This window comes from Podarcis tiliguerta (assembly GCF_965153285.1).
Source record: "Podarcis tiliguerta genome assembly, chromosome: 17".
Lineage (NCBI taxonomy): Eukaryota > Metazoa > Chordata > Lepidosauria > Squamata > Lacertidae > Podarcis > Podarcis tiliguerta.
This window is the reverse complement of record NC_139550.1, coordinates 21003556-21024545: the sequence shown is the minus strand read 5'-3', so window position 1 is coordinate 21024545 and position 20990 is coordinate 21003556. Positions and strand designations below refer to the sequence as shown.

The window sequence follows — 20990 nt, the reverse complement described above, 5'->3', positions numbered from 1 at the left end:
CCAGCCAGTTGCCACAGGCAGTGTATAGTCCATTTTATTAGTTTGTTTCTAGTAGGGGTCTGATAAGCCAAGATAACACCACTAAGAGTTCAAAGCCTTGATGCTTAAAAATCAAAAGTTTCCATTCCACAAACCTGGATTCCACCCACCCTGTGAATAAGCTCTCACCACCATCTCTTTCTGCTTTTAATGGGATGCGTGGAATATGCTATCAAAAAGGGCACTGATCAAATAGTGCCCAACATATTAAAATAACGCTCACTTATACGACCATCTTATGAATGTCTACTCAGACAAAGTCTCCTTCTGTTCAGGGTGGCTTACTCCCTGGCACAAATAAGGGGACATACACGTCATCTGTAGACTTGAAATCTTTATCAGTTATCTGTAGAAATATAGAAGAGGAAATACAGAATAGGTAGACAGTCATATTAGAAAGCTTATCTTGGGGATTTCCAGAATACTACAGTTGTGTGGGAAAGGATGAATACCCCCGCCCAATAAAAAGAAGAACAATTTCCCCCTTATTTATCTAGTCACCCTTAGACCTGACACTATATAGTTTATTAGCCGTTTTAGCCTTAGCAAGCATGGGATTGCAGACTTTAATGAAACTTTATAACATTTTATCTTCCTTTAGTTTTGAACCTAGGGGTGTTTCCAAACTAAATTTTAATTGGATTAGATCAATTGAAATAAATAGACATGTCAGTCACATCCCTTAATTTAAATGGGTCAGCTCTGGGTATGCCTAATGTTGAATACAACCCCTTCTTCCTAGATTTTATTTTTTCCCCCCAAGGTGGGAGATTCTCTTATCTTCTCTCTCCCGATCCCCCTTATGAGAATTATTTATCTCTTTTTCTTTTTCTTATTCAGTAACACAGAAAAACTCTCTCTGATCTATTTATTGCATGCCTGTTCAGGTTTAACTTGTTATGACCACAGACCATTATATCTCTTTTGGGGGACACTATTGCCCTATTTGATTTTTTTTTCTTTTTAAGAAAAAATGAATCTTATATCCAAAGTATGGGTAACTTATTGTTGGCAAGATCTGCACCTCCAAAGCTCTTCCTGCTGGGACTAATGTACAGTATATACAACTAGAAAATGAATATAGAAGATTATTGCAATATATGATCACAACGGAGATTGTTATAAGCACATTATTACCTACTATAGAATAATTGTTATTGAAATTAATGGATTTGGCTGAGCTGGCAAAGTTGATGTGTTTAATTAGAGCAAAATCTTTGTTGACATTTATTAATGATTGAAAACCCCTTATGGGTTTTTTTGAGCCAAAAAGGTAATGAGCTCATGATATCTTTTGAGCAAAGCATCCAGGAATAATAATAATAATAATAATAATAATAATAATAATAATAATAATAATAATTTATTTATATCCCGCCCTCCCCAGCTAAAGCCAGGCTCAGAGCTGCTAACATCATACAAGTAAGACAATGCATAAAAACAAGCGATCAATAAATTAAGATACATCCCACAATTAATTCAAACAAATTAAAATTAAAACTGGAGCTTCCTGCAGCCAATCAGAAGCTGCACTTTGGTTTCCAAACATTTTGGAAGTCGAATGGACTTCCAGAATGGATTCTGCTCGACTTCCAAGGTACGACTACTGTACTGGTTTCAATACAAGAAGCTTAGCCTACATCTGGCATTCCCAGGGCTCTTGCCACTGGTTCTTGGGCTCTTACATAGAACCGATTAAAGTGAGTTGCCATTTGGGCTTAGCTTGGCAGAGGCAGCACAGTCAAGAAGGATAAAATGAAATAGTAGGCTAGAACCCAATACTCAGGATAAGCTTCCTTAAATTAATTTAATAAAACCTAATATTCTTGTTAATCAAACATTAAATTAAGTTTACTTGACATCATGACATAAAAGTTTAGAATTATTAAAACTGTAGCTAAAGGTCTAAAGTGAATTTGTTTAGATTGTATAGTACTTTGCTCTCCACAGTCCAGGTTTCCCTCAAGCATACAAGAAATGGTTATCATCCTTTTCCTCATAAGTCTTATGGAAGCCAGGTTGTAAGCAGTCCTGCCTTGGGGTAACTGCTTGCTAGGGAATGTGGTCTAAACTACTGAGCCTCTTGGGCTTGACGATCAGAAGGTCGGTGGTTTGAATCCCCACGACAGGGCGAGCTCCCATTGCTCTGTCCCAGCTCCTGCCAACCTAGCAGTTCAAAAGCAGATAAATAGGTACCGCTGAGGTGGGAAGGTAAACGGCGTTTCCGTGCACTCTGGCTTCCATCACAGTGTCCGTTGCGCCATAAACGGTTTAGTCACGCTGGCCACATGACCCGGAAAGCTGTCTGCAGGCAAACGCTGGCTCCCTTGGCCTGAAAAGCGAGATGAGCGCTGCAACCCCATTGTTGCCTTTGACTTAGCTGTCCAGGGGTCCTTTTAACTTACTGCGGCTATCCCACTGCCCAACTCCACGAAGCAGCACCAGCTGCAGCATGAACACAAGCTAAACTGTGCCCCGTAACCAACCAGGGGTTGGGGACAGGCTAGATGTGGGTTGTGGTTCTGTAAATTCTTTCTTATCTTCCCAAATTCACCCACCCATTAGTACTGCCTCTCCCGTTCCTCATTTCTTTGAGGGTTGTTTTTTTGTTTTGGTTGGGTTTTTTTTGGTCCTGTGTGAGGCTGCAACAGCAAGGAAGGGGAAATCCTGGGTTGCAATTAAAAACTGTTTGGTTAAGAGGGATACCTCTTAGACCTCCAAGAATTGCAAAACAAAAACAAACAAAAAACACCTCTTTAATAAAAGAGACAAAATACACACACACCCCAAAACATAGAAAGCACACACTTCCTGCCACCAATACACACAAAGCACACAGGGAAGCTGAAAGCAAATTTTGCTTCTCCATATCCTGGGTTTTGGTAATGTAGGATCCCACATAATTAAAATGGACCCTCTTGAATTAGCATGATTTCTACATGAGTTCCCCCCCCCCAACAATCATCCAAAAATTAAAGCTTATATTAGCCTCCATAGCTTACACAGTAAAAATAAGAGAACTGGTGCTTGCTGATTCTCTCATTGTGCAAAAACACTGATTTGAAGTAGATTCTGGTTTTTTACAAGGGATTTCCACTTCCCAGCAACCCCACTACCACATCACACACGGAAAATTTCTGCAGGGAAAACAAGTGGAGTGTGCACCAGTTTGGCTGATACTGAATGGCAGCACTCAGAGCACTACCACCCAGCAGTGGTGAATGAATCCCCATTGGAGAAGGAAACAGTGGTTGTGCAGAGTTGGGGGTCGCAGCCCCCCACCCCATCTTCAGTAGCTTCAAAGGTGGGAGAAATGCTGATCGCTATTGCGGTTCCCTGAGGGCAGCACTATTCTTGTCATGACAAGGAAAACACTCACAGCCTAAATGTATATACAGTACCTAGCTTTTTGTGCTGGCGGAACTGGGGTGAAGATAATACAGCTTCACTAAAAGAACCCCAGAAATATTTTTAAGAGAGAATTCTAGCACTATACTAATATACCAGAAGCCCTGCTGAGATCAGAGGGAGGCCTACTCACTATTGTAACAAATTTTATTTTATTTAACATAATTTATATACTGCTTGACTGTAGAATCCAGAGTTAATAAGAGCAGAATTATGTATTTGTGCAATCTACGTGAAACAGGTGGTCTCTAAACAAGCGCAATTGGTGTGCTCAAATCTGTCCAGAAAGAAAGCGGCATTATTTGATACCTGTGGCCTCCAGACTGGATATGGTGAACAAATACTCCTGCAATACTGTAAATGTGGGTTAGTGGGATCATGCTAGAAATATATTGTGTGTTGTGATACCTCCATCCAACCAACTCAACAAGTAATCAAGCATGCATAGTAATTTCGAGCAGCCACCACAATTCCAAAGAGCCAAACTGACCAACGTCCAGCTATCCTATAAAATGCTGTCAGTTCAACTTTCTCCACCTTCACCAGTTCTGTGCTGGAGGTCTAGGCATAGGCAAACTTGGCCCTCCAGATGTTTTTGGGACTACAACTCCCATGAACCCTAGCCAGCAGGAACAGTGGTCAGAGATTATGGGAACTGTAGTCCCAAAACATCTGGAGGGCTGAGTTTGCCTATGCCTGGTCTATGCCCAAGAATTTTAAGAGAGTGTGTCTGCTTATTTAAAGACACATTCATGATGCAGTTTCCCAAAGTTTCAGAAGGAAAAAAGAGCACAATTATGAGAAGAATTTATTTGAGCCAACCCTTCTCAGCAACATCACGACAGGCAGGTTGTGGATGCAAGAGCAAACCTTTGGCCCTTTGGTCACAGTTATCAAGTTTGATACAGAGGAAAGAGGCTCTTCCCATAGAAAATTGAGCCAATGTGGGGGGTAGCAGGTCATTTCTACTCATACCCTGCTCAGGTATGGAGAGTTGCAGAGTAGCTGGAGGTATGCAGGGGAATCATATAAGGATTGCAAGAGAACCTACAATGGATAATGTCCTACACAAAAAAACTATGTGCAATTATAAACTAACATATCCCAAATATTTACACCTGAACAATGTTACATTTTTCAGTTGTAGTTACCTCTTCTCCTACATTGGCATCGTTTGCCCCTAACACTAAGCCATAGTTTATTAAACTATGGTTTATCAATACAAAGCTTAGTGTTAGGTGTGAAACTGCCCAGCAGATAAACTGTAGTTTGTTTACTGCCATCAAACCACAATCTGAAGCTGTAGTTTGCCATCTGCTAATGAATCATAGTTTGTTTGGTGCTACATGTGGATCCAGCATCCTTCCTTAACCATGGTTTATTTGATCACTCCACTCCAGATCCACACAAGGCTAAAAAAAACCACAAGGCAAGAGCAACTAGAAAGCAAAACAAACTATGGAGAAACAGGACATTATTTGATTGTCTGTGGGGCAACTCCTGGATTGAATGATTGATTGTTTATTTATTTATAAAGAATATTTGTATATACCAATATCCATAAAATGGTTTACAGTAGCCATATATAAAATGATACAATAAAAGCCACATTTAAAAAATGAAATCAGAGACCATCCCATAACTATTATGGAAAGATGTCTTCAGAGTTGCCTGCCTAAGCCTGGTGGAAAAGAAAAGTTTTCAGAAGGGGTTTAAAGGTTGAAACAGAATACACCTGCTGAAGCTGTATTGGCAGGATATTCCACAGAACTGTGCCAATGGCACTAAAGGCTTGATTTCTTGTTGCTGCTCAGTGTGCCTCACCTTAGAGTTTAGCTGTGGTATAAGGGTTCATGCGATCCCTAAGGTACCCTAAACCTATGTTATTTAGAGCTTTGTAAATTAATACAGATTAAACAAACCATGGTTTAGTGTTATGTGCAAGCCAGGCCACAATCTCCTAATTATTTGCATCACTGCATATTTTACCTTCAGAGATTTCACTTTTGTCAGCAGCAAGCATCATCCCCACCCTTCTTATAGCAATAAGCTAATTTTAAAGGGAAGGAGTTAATAATAAAAAAATTGCTTTCTTAACATAAGAGGAAGCAAATTAAAATTTTAGAAGTTAAACATTGTTGTAATGAACTTCAAGAACATTTTGTCTTCCATTATGACCCCACCACACACACAATCAATCATACCCTTTTACTCAGGTGTAGCTTCTGAGCTCTTGTTCTACATTCCTAAGCCGATGAACATTCTCAATTCATTCATAGTCTGTTGCTATATTTTTAAAGCCACATAAACAAATTTTCGCTACATCCTAAGCATGTTTCCTCAGAAGCATGTGTCATTGTTTTCAGTGGGACGTACTCTGAGATAAGTGTGCATTATGTATTCAGCCTAATGCTAACATCCACAAAACCCAAGTCATTACCTCATCAGGACTAGGATTTCATTTTAATGGTTAAATTCAGACCCTAAATCCAGTTTTCAATGTCAGGACAACAGGTCCCCCACATACAGACTCAGGGAATTGGGCTTAAAGAAACCTAAATCCTATAACCTCCCTTTTTAGAAATTAAAACAATTAACAGATATTGTCTCTTCGGAAGTATTATTGTCATTTACTCCATGTACACGTGCTACAAAAAAGGTAACATGCTGCTAAAAATGAAAACAAATGCTTTCAATACCACATGTTAACAACCAAACACATACATGTTTACTATGAAGTTTCTCTTTATTCCAATGGAACTTACTTCCAGGTAACTGTGCACATGTTAGGCATGATCCTATACATACTAGCCCTGGAGCAATCTCACTGAATTCAATAGAAGTTACTACTAAGCATTCATCCACAAGTCTGCACTACAAGTGGATTATCACCTCGAATGAGTTTGTGCCAAAGATTTGCAGCACCATCTTAAACATGTTTACTGCTAAGGAAGCCCACCAATGCAATGCTACTTACTTCCTACTAAACGTCCTTAGGACTGTAGCCACAGAAATATAGGTAATACATTAAAGGATAGATTTCTACGGGAATTGTGGCAATACATAACATTTCACAAGAAGGACAACTCTACGTTTTCCTTTTCGGTGTTCCTTAAGAGTCAGTGTGGTATACAGTCAGTGGTTAGAGCGCTGGGCTAGGACTTGAGAGACCTGGGTTCAAACCCTCCCTCAGTGGCTAAAGTACTCCCAACACTAGCCTACCTCACGGGGTTGTTGTGAGGATAAAATGGGGAGAAGGTTGAGCTCCTAAGGAGTGAAGCTGATGACAACAACCCAGCAGGAAGAAGCTCTGCCCATCACCATCACACCTTACCGAGACAGCAGCGCCAGCTTCTGCTCCAGCATCATCTCCAACTTCTGGGCCTGCTTGGAGAGCCAGTGATCCACCCCGTGCAGCCGGTAGCACGTCTCTAGCATCAGCCGGAAATCGGCCACGAAATCCGCGATCCCTTTGTACTGGCCGGAGGAAAACTTCTCTTCCATCTTCAGCAACCACATCCCAGAGAGCGGCGGCGGCGGCGGAGGATCTTGGCTGGACGGATCCTGGGAAGAAGAGGAGGAAGAGGAGGAGGAGGAGGTGGGGCCGGCCGATCCACTTTGCAGCCCCCCTTCAGCCTCCTGCTGGCTTCCTCCTCCTCCGAAAGGTCTCAGGAAAGGAGCTGTCAGGGGCCGGTGCTTTTCCAGCAGGAACTCGCTCAGGATCCGGCGCGCCTGCTGCAGCTCCGGGCTCAGGCTCTGCTCCCAGCCGCCGGCCCCTTCTCCTCCGGCCGCTTCTTGGAGCGGGCACCCAACCGGCGCCGGGTCCGCTGCAGCCGCGTCCTCCGGAGGCTCCATGCCGCCTTCCTCTTCTTCCTCCTCGCCGCCGCCTTCCTCCTCCTCCTCCTCTTGGCCCTCGGGCTGCGCCAGGTTCATGCCCTGCCGCCGCCGGCCCTGACGCCGAGGCTGCCGGCGACGGGCATCCGACGGGCTCCCCGCTTCTCCTCGCTTAGGCCGGCCGCCGCCGCCGCCGCTACTCTGTGCCCGGCATGAAGCCCCTCACGGCGGGGTATATACAGGGCTGCCCACCTGTGGCGGCAGGTGGCGGCAGCAGCCGCAGCCGCGCTCCCCGGCCTCGGACCCCGGAGAGGAGGAGGAAGAGAAGGAAGGCGGCCGGGGAAGCTGCCGCCGCCGACACCGCCCCCCTCTTGCCCGGCGTGTGGGACCTGCTGCCGGGCTGCCCCCTTCCGCTGGAAGCCGGCGGAGGCGAGGCCTGCTGCTTCCCCTCACGGCGCTCGAGCGCGCGCGGCGTTCGCTGAGGGACGCGGCCGAAGCCGGTCGCGCTGTCAGTTAAGCGGGAGCGGGGAGGGGGGGGGGGGCTGCTGCTGCTGCTGCGGCTGCCAGACCTGAGCTGTCCCCTCCCCCCGCCACAGACAAGAGGCAGAAAGGGTGGGGGAAAGGGAAAAAGAGTGGCCTCTTGAGGAAAGTGCGCATGCGTGGCGGATCCAGGCTGCGCGTTTTGTTTTGGACGCCAGCTGCGGTGCTTCGTCATCAAGGAGCGACGGAGGGGAAGGAGGGGGCGGGCAGGCAGGCGGTAGAGTAGCACTGCGCATGTCCGCTCTGGGTCATTTAATGGGAGCTCAAGGAGAAGCGGCTGGGCTCGTCGTACGTGTATTAAGATTCACGTGGAAAATGCAACAAAGATCTCTTCGACAGGGGTTGCATGCGGCTGGTTGTTTTTGGGGTTGAGTTCCAATAGGCTCTCTGCAATTTCGGAGGTGGTTGTTCCGTGCCGTCTTCAATAGTTGGATGGGAGGGAAGGGTACTTGTCATCAAAGTCCGTCGACTTGGGATTTTGGGTGTTTTTGCACCCATTGCAGTCTTGCGATGGGGAGAAATGGGGGGCAGAGTCACGTTGCGTTTGCGGGAAGGTTTTGAGGAATGTGCAGAAGTGTGTCGTTTTTGGGAGCGCGATTAGCTCCTTGTCCAGTAGGTGGTGGTCGCAGCTTTGAGCAGCTTTGCCACGCAGCAGCAGATTATTCACTCATGTTTCAAGACTTTCTTGGTAGAAAACCCGATTGATATCGGTAGGATGTCTTCAGAGTAGACGCTATTAGGATTGTGGTGGCAGTGGAAGAGTTATTTATGCCGGGAACTGAAAGATGTATCAGTGTAGTCCATATCATATTTAGTGTTTAGCTGAATATGTTTGTTTATTTAGAGGTAAAAAGGTGTGGGTTAAACCACAGAACCTAGGACTTGCCGGTTGCGGTTCGAATCTCCACGACGGGGTGAGCTCCTGCCAACCTAGCAGTTCAAAAGCACATCAAAGTGCAAGTAGATAAATAGATACCGCTCCAGCGGGAAGGTAAATGGGAGTTTCCATGTGCTGCTCTGGTTCGCCAGAAGCGGTTTAGTCATGCTGGCCACATGACCCGGAAGCTGTATTGGCTCCCTTGGCCAGTAAAGCAAGATGTGCGCCTCAACCCCAGAGATGGTCACGACTGGACCTAATGGTCAGGGGTCCCTTTAAAAAGGTAAAGGACCCCTAACCATTAAGTCCAGTCGCGAACGACTCTGGGGTTGCAGTGCTCATCATGCTTTACTGGCCGAGGGAGCCGACGTTTGTCCACAGACAGTTTTTCCAGGTCATGTGGCCAGCATGACTAAGCCGCATCTGGCGAAACCAGAGCAGCACATGGAAACGGCATTTACCTTCCCGCCAGAGCGGTACGTATTTATCTACTTGCACTTTGACTTGCTTTCGAACTGCTAGGTTTGAATAGCAGCTATTTTTCTAGAAAAGGAGGTGCCGGTACTCACCATGAACACCTCCCTCGTTCATTAAGAATGGCAGTGTTGCCCGCCTGAGAGGTGCCGGAACTGAGTTCCAGTGAGCTGCTGAAGAAATGCCCTGGGTAGTAGGCTGCAAAGAATCATAAAACTTAAACTCCCTTCATATAAGTGTATCAGCACACACTCCACCCTAGCTTTGCTACATGTAACAATACATAATATTGTATGTTAACTGCTCCACAACTTTATTTTTTATTTGTTTATCCGAATTCTTGCCCACTTTCATTAAAACCTCAAATCAATATTTATTTTTAACATTTTCTACCCTGCCCCTCCTCCCAAAGGAAGTGGAGAATGGTAAACACCAAAAAAGGGGACGGCACAGTTTTCAACAACATTATGAATGTTCAAATATGCTCACAAGTAAGTTTGACATTAAAAAACCCTTATTAAAATTGGGTAAGAATCAAGAGCAGCACAATTAAAGCCTGACAGAATAACAAACTAAAGATGCCTGTAAAAAAGGGGGGGTTCTTTAGTTGGAAGCAAAATCTCATAATGGTTGTCATCAGCTATATCTGAAGGGTTGGGTGCACCCATAAAGTGGAATCCATAACAGTTTCCTATACACCTAGAATATCCTACGTTTGACATTCTGGTCTGCCAGTATTTATGGTTGCCCTTGAACCTACCACTCTTTAAGTCTTCCCCATGTGCTAGAGGACTTGGAGAAGTGGGTGATCTTTCTCACTTTGTTGGTCTTTGCAAAAGACAAAGGTGTGTGCTAATATAAAGCCATTGGGGCAGTCACTGGGAGACTCGGAGCATGGTGTCATTATATTGATGATGCTCAGTTCTATTTATCTGTTACATCTGAATCAAGTATGGTCATGAGGGTCCTAGACCAGTTTCAGATTACAATGGGAGGCTAGATAACGCCCAAAAAACTTGAACTCAATTCCAGGAAGAGACCCTGTTGGCAAGTGGTTGTCAGATCCAGGAAGTGATTTATCATTTGTTCTGGGTGAGGTTGCACTCTCCTTGAAATAATGGATGTATTGTTTGCTAGTATCACTGGAGGACACACTCTCTTATATGCGCGCGCGTGCACACACACACACACACACACAGCTCTATACAAAGTTGATGACACCCTTTAAATTGAAGACACTCTTTGAGCTAGGATCTAAGTAATAAAAGCTGACCTTAAATGTGGGATTAATTACAGTTGAAGGAAAATTGCCCAGAGAACTCGAGCAAGCCAAACTGTGAGCACTGAACATGCTTAAATCTGTGATTAAACTCTGCTTGCGTCACACTGTTTGCATAGGGCTCTTAATCACAAGATATTATCTCATAGGCATAATCATGCTATTTCCAAAAAAAATTACATCACTGTTCCAGAAGAGGCTGCTGAAAGCCTGCTGAGAACCCAAGGCAACTAGAGCTCAGGTTGACCCTTTCTCGCAAGTGTGAGTCAGTAACTCTATATTACTAGAAGCTCATGTGTAGAAACTTCAGCCAGAGGATATGCTTCTGAATGGCAAGCAAAGATCAGGTCTTTCCTGTAGATTGATATTTTCGTAGGATGCTGCATAATAAGAAGTGGATTACAATATCAGAGTTTTGGAGAATTTTGGTTACATTTTTTCAGTTTATTTTTTCATAATATTTGTGAGATCCTTGCTATTCTGTCGTACAAACTGAGAAATGGCCCTCTTTCTAGACCAGGCTTCCTCAAACTTGGCCCTCCAGATGTTTTGAGACTACAATTCCCATCATCCCTGACCACTGGTCCTGCTAGCTAGGGATCATGGGAGTTGTAGGCCAAAAACACCTGGAGGGCCGAGTTTGAGGAAGCCTGTTCTAGACTTTGCATGACTTGGCTATTTGACAGGAAACAATGGACATTCTAGTGGGCTTGTCCAAGTATTTAGAATCTGGGATTGCTGCCAAGGTTTGGGTCAACTGGGTTCTCCTCCCCCACCCCAGTTTCACAGTATATGCCAGGACAACTATTTGGGGGCATGGCAGAGCTGTTTTCAGGATTTGGGTATGTCTGAACTTAGAAATAGCACTACCTGTCCGTATGTTTTTTTTCTCCATCCCTATAATGTTACTCAGTAGCTCCATGCATATCTTGGGTGGTATCCAACTAACATTTTCTCGGAGCAGACTCATTGACATTAATGAGCACAACAAATTTAGTCATTAATTTCAATAGGTCTGGCAAGCTGGCACAATCCCTCCCCTTCTCTTGTGCATTCGGTGAACGGGTAGGTATTTTTCAAAAAGGGCTTCAGAATTCTTGGCCTAGGTAAACAACATTTAATTGCTTTGGAATTCTTTAGCTTTTAATTGTGCATGTTCATGGTTAAAATCTCTCTGAGGCTGAAGCAAGTGGAGGCTATCACTGGAGAAAGGGAGCTGTCTGCCCAGCCTGTTCCATAGCCGCCTGCACTCTTTGCTTCCAAAGAAGCTAGCCTTTTTCCACAGCTGGCCAACAGTGAGAGGCCAGCTGGGCTCCACGAACTACCAGTTAGTTTCTGGGATCAATTCAAAGTTCTGGTTTTGACCTATGAAGCCTTAAGCAGCTTAGAACCTCAAGAACAGCCTCTCCATTTGTTATTGTTTAGTCGTTTAGTCGTGTCCGACACTTCGTGACCCCATGGACCAGAGCACACCAGGCACTCCTGTCTTCCACTGCCTCCCGCAGTTTGGTCAGACTCATGTTTGTAGCTTCGAGAACACTGTCCAACCATCTCGTCAGCCTCTTCATAGCAACCCCCAAAGACTAAAATTGCCAGCTCTCTTGATTTGAAGGGTTTCAGGTATTTGCGGCCTTCTCTAGTGGATCTTACAGGATCTGTAAGACCTGTCTATTCTCTTTTAGTTTCTTTATTGGTTGTTTGTTATACTTGGTTTTAGTGCTTTTTTGTTTTTGTACGTTGCTTGGGTCACTTACCAGCATTTGAATTTATTTATATGCGTTTTTGTCGCCGCCAAGTTATTTTGGTGGTTTTTGCTAGTTTGGATAAATGTAACTGTGATAATACATGCGATGAAAGATGGTTTACAAATTGAATAAACAAAAGCTAAATGAACTGACTGCTGTCTTGCATATATCCAAAACCCAAACTTTCCGACGAACCATAAATCCGCCTGCCTGACCTCAGTATTGGGCAAAATTATAGAAAAGGTTATTAAACATGGCTTCTAAATTTCCTCATTCCAAAACACATAGCCATGCTTTCCCTTGACTCACAGGATGCTGGTTATGTTGAAAGGTCCGTTAGAGAGAGGTTCAGAAGAGAGAGTCTTACTTTCTTGTAGCAAAGTTAAACACAATGGCAATTACTCCAAGCACACCTGCCCTCATCCCACTTAAAAAAAAAAAATCCCCACAAAAATACTTAGGCTAGAATAAATCACACTTAGCTTGGCAAATAGGTGAATATTTTCCTTACAAAATTTCCAGAAGTTACAGCAAGTAGTAGTAAATCAAAGAAGAAAGGTTCCAAGTGACTTAAAAAGAAAAAGAACTTGGTTTCCTTACAAGAAGGATCTTGCAATCTTTGGATTAGCAAAGAGATTCCTTTTCGAGAGATTCAGCTCACTTGCAGGAAGCCATGGCCCCATGACTTTTTGCTTGTTCTAGAAAGCACAAAAAAGGGTGGGGGCAGAGGCTGCTGAAAGCCTGCTGAGAACCCAAGGCAACTAGAGCTCAGGTTGACCCTTTCTCGCAAGTGTGAGTCAGTAACTCTATATTACTAGAAGCTCGTGTAGAAACTTCAGCCAGAGGATACGCTTCTGAATGGCAAGCAAAGATCAGGTCTTTCCTGTAGATTGATATTTTCGTAGGATGCTGCATAATAAGAAGTGGATTACAATATCAGAGTTTTGGAGAATTTTGGTAACATTTTTTCAGTTTATTTTTTCATTATATTTGTGAGATCCTTGCTATTCTGTCACACAAACTGAGAAATGGCCCTCTTTCTAGACCAGGCTCCTCAAACTTGGCCCTCCAGATGTTTTGAGACTACAGTTCCCATCATCCCTGACCACTGGTCCTGCTAGCTAGGGATCATGGGAGTTGTAGGCCAAAAAACACCTGGAGGGCCGAGTTTGAGGAAGCCTGTTCTAGACTTTGCATGACTTGGCTATTTGACAGGAAACAATGAACATTCTAGTGGGCTTGTCCAAGTATTTAGAATCTGGGATTGCTGCCAAGGTTTGGGTCAACTGGGTTCTCCTCCCCCACCCCAGTTTCACAGTATATGCCAGGACAACTATTTGGGGGCATGGCAGAGCTGTTTTCAGGATTTGGGGATGTCTGAACTTAGAAATAGCACTACCTGTCCGTATGTTTTTTCCTCCATCCCTATAATGTTACTCAGTAGCTCCATGCATATCTTGGGTGGTATCCAACTAACATTTTCTCGGAGCAGACTCGTTGACATTAATGAGCACAACAAATTTAGTCATTAATTTCAATAGGTCTGGCAAGCTGGCACAATCCCTCCCCTTCTCTTGTGCATTCGGTGAACGGGTAGGTATTTTTCAAAAAGAGCTTCAGAATTCTTGGCCTAGGTAAACAACATTTAATTGCTTTGGAATTCTTTAGCTTTTAATTGTGCATGTTCATGGTTAAAATCTCTCTGAGGCTGAAGCAAGTGGAGGCTATCACTGGAGAAAGGGACATGTCTACCCGGCCTGTTTCATAGCCGCCTGCACTCTTTGCTTCCAAAGAAGCTGGCCTTTTTCCACAGCTGGCCAGCAGTGAGAGGCCAGCTGGGCTCCACGAACTACCAGTTAGTTTCTGGGATCAATTCAAAGTTCTGGTTTTGACCTATGAAGCCTTAAGCAGCTTAGAACCTCAAGAACAGCCTCTCCATTTGTTGTTGTTTAGTCGTGTCCGACTCTTCGTGACCCCATGGACCAGAGCACGCCAGGCACTCCTGTCTTCTACTGCCTCCTGCAGTTTGGTCAGACTCATGTTTGTAGCTTCGAGAACACTGTCCAACCATCTCGTCAGCCTCTCCATAGCAACCCCCAAAGACTAAAATTGTCAGCTCTCTTGATTTGAAGGGTTTCAGGTATTTGCGGCCTTCTCTAGTGGATCTTACAGGATCTGTAAGACCTGTCTATTCTCTTTTAGTTTCTTTATTGGTTGTTTGTTATACTTGGTTTTAGTGCTTTTTTGTTTTTGTACGTTGCTTGGGTCACTTACCAGCAATTGAATTTATTTATATGCGTTTTTGTCACCGCCAAGTTATTTTGGTGGTTTTTGCTAGTTTGGATAAATGTAACTGTGATAATCCATGTGATAAAAGATGGTTTACAAATTGAATAAACAAAAACTAAATGAACTGACTGCTGTCCTGCATATATCCAATACCCAAACATTCCGACGAACCATAAATCAGCCTGCCTGACCTCAGTATTGGGCAAAATTATAGAAAAGGTTATTAAACATGGCTTCTAAATACTTGTGAGCATTTAGAAAATGATGCATTGAGTAGTGTGAGCCAGCATGAGTTTATTCATTTTATTTTTAAAATTTGTATACCGCCCCTATGCCTGCTGGTTTCAAGGTGGTTACAATATAAAAACACAAAATACATAATAAAAAATAAAAACAACCCAATAACCGCCCTACACAGCCATACACACATTTTAAAAGGGCACTGGATGTCAATCAGCCAAAGGCCTGGTTAAAGAGGAACGTTTATGCCTGGTGTCTAAAGGTGTGTAATGAAGGTGCCAGGTTAACCTCCTTAGGGTTTATCAGGAAAAAGTAATCATAATAAAAAAAAAATTATTTGTATCCTCCCCTCCCCTGCCGGAGCTGGGCTCAGAGCGGCTAACATCATATTAATAACACAATATACATAAAAACAAGCAATCGATTAAAATGCATCCCAAAATTAATTAAAATTAATTAAAATTAAACTAAACAAATGGCAGTCCTCAGGTTAAACTGAAAGCGGCTAATTCTCTCCAGGACCAACTGTTTCCACCGATATTATAAGGACCTGTGAGCGGGCTGGGAAACCTCCTTCGTGCTTGTTCTTAAACAAAGAGAAAATGAGTCAGACTGAACCCTGGCCAAAGCCCTGGAGCAGTGGTTCTCAACCTGTGGGTCCCCTGATGTTGTTGGACTACAACTCCCATCATCCCTGAGCTCTGGCCTTGCTAGCTAGGGGTGATGGGAGTTGTAGTTCAACAACAGCTGGGGACCCACAGGTTGAGAAAGGCTGGCCTGGAGGAACAGCTCCATCTTGCAGGCCCTGCGAAAAGATGTCAAATCTCTCAGGGCCCTGGTCTCTTGCGAGAGAGCGTTGCAAAAGCAACCTTCCCTCCTGTTAAAAGAATGCTAGTTTGGTAGAGCGTGAGTATGCTATGGACATTGTGCATGTTGATTTCAGCAAAGCATTTGATAAAGTCCCCCATGTTTTCCTTATTCATCAGAAAGTAAAGTATTGCTAGAAAAATTGAGTGCTTCCTCCTACTCTGTGCCAATTGGTAGCAAGAGTCCATGGGGTTCCAGGGTCTGTGTTCCTTTGGAGAACTGAGACACGTTGGAGACTGTAGTAGCTTTAAGAAATATGGTTTATTCACCTGTTTACACCTTCAGTCTACATGCAGGGGGTCCAGATCTTACAGCATAATCATTTCAAGAGGGACTGGTCCCCCACAGCAATGCAGCCAAGGAGTCCAAGGCATCTCTCCCAGCCAGCCTTCAGCCAACCTGACCAAGATGGATCCCAGTCTGTCTTTCTTCCATCTTCTTCCCAGAACAACTTGCTAAAAACTCTCTTTTCCTGTCACCTCAAACACACCCACCCTCACCTTGGCAACACCTTTCTTCCCCAGGCCAAAGGATTCCTCAGACGGTCCATCAGCCCCTTTTGCCATGTTTACAGATTTGCTTTACACTAGGCCAGCCAGACTGGTTTGCATAAGCCAGCCCAGGGATTCCTTGTCTGGCACAGTTCTGCAGCTTGTATTTTCATCCATAAACCAATTAATCAAAATCCTGCCATTTATTAATTTCTAGCATTAGGGAGGGTCCCCCCAAGTAAATAACAGGATGTTCCTTTAAGTGTATCCACAGCTGTTTGAACAGCCACACTTAGTGTATGTTTGTTAAAAGCTCTGCATCAACCTGGAGGGAAGACTTTTGTGGAGATTCTCAAGACCCTGTTTTTGGCCCTGTCGTGACCCAATTTCTAGCCTCCTGTTCTGCCAATCCTTTATCTATATTCTTCTCCAAAGACTCTGTGTCCTCTTTGATTCCACTTTCCATTTCACTCATCTCTGGTTCACTTTCATTCCCTATCTCGTCAACCTTGCTGAAGGATGGCAGCAGTCAATGGACTGCCCAACGATATACTTGCCATATTGAATGCTTTAGATCAGACTTCCTCCAGATGGGCAAATGAGGACAAGGAAACAGGCATAAAACATCCAAATAAAATACAAGATTAAACACAGATAATGGATGGATAAAAAAACAACTAATAATTAAAACAGATAAGAGCTAGTGGTCAGGGATGATGGGAATTGTAGTCTCAAAACATCTCCCTCCAGATGTTTTGAGACTACAATTCCCATCATCCCTGACCACTGGTCCTGCTAGCTAGCTAGGGATCATGGGAGTTGTAGGCCAAAAACATCTGGAGGGCCGAGGTTGAGGAAGCCTGCTTTAGATCTTAGTAACAATTCAGTCTCATTACATCTTCCGTCTCTACCTTAAGCTCTTCACAGCATTATCTCTTATCAAGTAAAGACATTCCCTTCCCACAAAAGAATTATGAAGTGGCAAAGTTAATTCGATTTCTAGGCAAACTTTGGCTGAGAAAATGAAAAAATAAAAATAAAGAAAATAAAAAATCTTCGCACGCAGAACTCCCTTGTCCATTTAAAACTTTCTTGACTCAAATAATTAAAGCATGGTTTTTGTTCCACCTTCAGCAGATCAACTTCCCTTCCCTTCTTAAATCCAGAAAGCAACTCACACAGCAAATGTAAATTTCCACTGACAGATGGAGAAACCCCTCTCAGCATAGCTGTCAACTTTTCCCTTTTCTTGCGAGGAATTCTATTCGGAATAAGGGAATTTCCCTTAAAAAAAGGGAAACGTTGACAGCTATGTCTCTCAGTTGTGATTTATAACCATCTCAGAGATAATTAAGAAAGGAAGGCTTTAGCAGACCCTGTGCCCTTGAGGGCTCATATGTATCTTTGGGGCAACATGTTGATTTCTCCACTCATAAGTTGCTCTCCCCAGAGTCCCCAGGAGCTGACAGCTTCTCAGTCTCCTGATGTGGAAAAACGGCTTTTTCAGAGGTTAATTCCCTGTTCATTCTTATCTCTGGAGTGAATTCAATAGCCAAGAATTATGTCTCTGGTATAATCAGTTACCAGATAATTATCTCTGTTGACAGCCTGCCATCTTCCTCCCACAGGAAGTCCTATATAACTGTCTTTCTTCAGGTGGTGCACACAGAGTGCCGCCAAGAGTTAACAGAGGTAGTCCCAGAACCATAGCCTTACAGCAGTCAAGGCAGGCATGTCCCCTGTCAGCTGCCTTTGTTCTCTCATTGGAACTATTACTGCAAATGCTAAGAGAAACAAGACCTCAGAAGATATTCTTATGAAGATTTGTGTGTGTCTCTTTTTGCTGCTGCTGCTGTTGTTGTTTAGTCGTTTAGTCGTGTCCGACTCTTCGTGACCCCATGGACCAGAGCACGCCAGGCACTTCTGTCTTCTACTGCCTCCCGCGGTTTGGTCAAACTCATGTTCGTAGCTTCGAGAACACTGTCTAACCATCTCTGTCATCCCCTTCTCCTTGTGCCCTCAATCTTTCCCAACATCAGGGTCTTTTCCAGGGAGTCTTCTCTTCTCATGAGGTGGCCAAAGTATTGGAGCCTCAGCTTCAGGATCTGTCCTTCCAGTGAGCACTCAGGGCTGATTTCCTTAAGAATGGATAGGTTTGATTTTCTTGCAGTCTATGGGACTCTCAAGAGTCTCCTCCAGCACCATAATTCAAAAGCATCAATTCTTCGGCGATCAGCCTTCTTTATGGTCCAGCTTTCACTTCCATACATCATTACTCCATGAAGTGATCCATGAAGGGGGTCTGTTTTTGTACTGACCCTTATTTCTGATAATGTAGCCCTTACGCTATCTCACACCTACTTGAAGTCATGTCAATAACTAGGGTTTAACAAAGCTAGGGTTTTACAAAACTAGGGTTTTACAATTCATTATCACAGATCAGAGTCTAAGTTTTCTAACATTGGCCCTGACATGCAGAACCACCATAGCACAAATATCTAACATCAAAATGTGCCCTGGGCAGTAAAATTCTTAGGAATTCACATTCTGAGGAAGTTAACTAAGCTCATTGACTTGAACTGTGACCCTTTAATGAGAGGCACATGTAAAGAATTTAATGGAACTTGGAAAACAAACACGCTCATGTTTCTTGGAAGAATAATCTCAGGGGAGATGATGTTATTGCCAAAGCAATTATTTTTTCTTTTGTGTGCTCCCTACTATTGTCTTCCATGAGACTTCCAACAGCCTGGAATGTCTCTGGAATGTAAACATTCTGTCAATCAAACTTGGATTTGGGTCAGAGAAAACATCCAAGTGTAAGTGGTTGGCTTCCATGGCTGTTCATGTGTCTCGTCCAAGAAAGTAGATTGGGGAAGATATAGTCCCAGCCGTTATCTGATAAGTCTCTAGCCCCTTCCTCACCATCTTCAGCTATCCCAGGTTGAGCTGCTTATGGTGGAAGTTTGAGTAATCTAATGCCATCAAAAGATCTACCACATCTCTGGTGGCCACCTCTATCAGTTTTGTCATGCCTTGCATGACAATTGGCCACAAAGTAAATCCATGGCAATATATAATTCTTGCCTCCCAAAGTATAGGGCTTGAAGTCTCTTATTTTTGTTTGTGTTCCAATAAACAGGTCTTACAGTACCACAAGTAGCTGCTTTTCATGCAATACAGTGGTACCTCGGGTTAAGTACTTAATTCATTCTGGAGGTCTGTTCTTAACCTGAAACTGTTCTTAACCTGAAGCAATACTTTAGCTAATGGGGCCTCCTGCTGCTGCCGCGCCACCGGAGCACAATTTCTGTTCTCATTCTGAAGCAAAGTTCTTAGCCCAAGGTACTATTTCTGGGTTCGCCGAGTCTGTAACCTGAAGCGTATTTAACCCGAGGTACCACTGTATATTTTGTACAACTTACAAATGTGCAAAACAGAGGACCAAATCCTGTGAGGGAACTCCTTCCTAGAATCATAGAATCATAGAGTTGGAAGAGACCACAAGGGCCATCGAGTCCAACCCCCTGCCAAGCAGGAAACACCATCAGAGCACTCCCGACATATGGTTGTCAAGCCTCTGCTTAAAGACCTCCAAAGAAGGAGACTCCACCACACTCCTTGGCAGCAAATTCCACTGTTGAACAGCTCTTACTGTCAGGAAGTTCTTCCTAATGTTTAGGTGGAATCTTCTTTCTTGTAGTTTGGATCCATTGTTCTGTGTCCGCTTCTCTGGAGCAGCAGAAAACAACCTTTCTCCCTCCTCTATGTGACATCCTTTTATATATTTGAACATGGCTATCATATCACCCCTTAACCTGCTGTTTGCCTTCCCACAGCACAACGCCTCGTTCAAGATCATCCATTGTGAGCTGCAGCACAGGGAGGGTGCCAAGGAACCATTTTACTATAAAGTCTGTAAGAACTTCATTTTTCACCTCCTCCTGAAGGCAGACACAGATTAGTACTCTATACCGATTTCCCACCTCTTCCAACTTTTTATTAACAGTTAATTTTCTTATAATGTTGCTCGTTTTGTTTTTGTTGATATAATGGATGGAGACACTGAGGTACAAGGCTATATTTGTTTTGGAGGTCTGCATTTGCTTCTTTGCTAGTATGCGCCAGTGCTGGAGAGCAAGGCATATACTGTAGTGGCCTGAATATAAGCCGCACCCGAATATAAGCCACACCTTTAAAATTCAAGGGGGGGGGGGAGAATAAGAGGAAATACCCGAATATAAGCTGCTCCCTTAAAATTCCGCAGGCACTCACACCCATTCCATTTTACGGTATGTCTGTTTCAACAGCAATATCGTAAAAGCCAATTTTTGTAAGGTCGCGAATTTAAGCCGCACTTTAACTTTTCACGGTCAGAATTTGGGAAAAAAGTGTGGCTTAAATTCAGGCCAATATGGTACATACACATGTATACACACAGAGAGAGATGTACACAGATGTATACATGTATATCACAAAATGCTGCAGGGAGAAAGGAGATCCCCATGAGGTGTGTTTAGAAAAGGCTGCATAAGCACTTCTGTATTTGATTGCTTTGAAAACTAAGGATTGCCACCAATGATGTGTGAATGTCATTGTTAAACAGATTTTGAACATTCACTGTAACATACACATATCTTGCTTTATAGGGTAGTTGTTAAGTTGTGGGTGAACATATCAGACGACACAGCGATTCTTCAAACAGCTCTTGTTTATTCACAGGCCAGAACAGAACTGAACTGAAGGGCTCAGCCAGCCTGCTTATATAGAGCTCCACTAGAATGCAACAGTAACCATTTTCTGTAACTATCCAATCACTGAACATCACTTTTGATCCCTTATTTGCATATGTGGACCTGAACTATCTACAGTATCCCCCTGCTGGCCCAGGGTGAGAACTTCAGTAC

General features: G+C 43.6%; 1 protein-coding gene across 2 annotated transcripts in view; it reads right to left on the bottom strand.

Moving 5' to 3' along the window:
• The window catches only part of BRD10 (bromodomain containing 10), a 33620-nt gene extending 25664 nt beyond the window's left edge, over positions 1-7956 (bottom strand). The window contains exon 1 of one of the 2 annotated variants that reach the window (XM_083419242.1): positions 6782-7956. In XM_083419242.1, the coding sequence (XP_083275368.1) occupies positions 6782-7380 (599 nt within the window). In that variant the 5' untranslated portion in view covers positions 7381-7956. The remainder of the gene's footprint in view (positions 1-6781) is intronic. The other variant, XM_083419243.1, reaches the window with a different exon arrangement.
• Positions 7957-20990: the final 13034 nt, after the last annotated feature.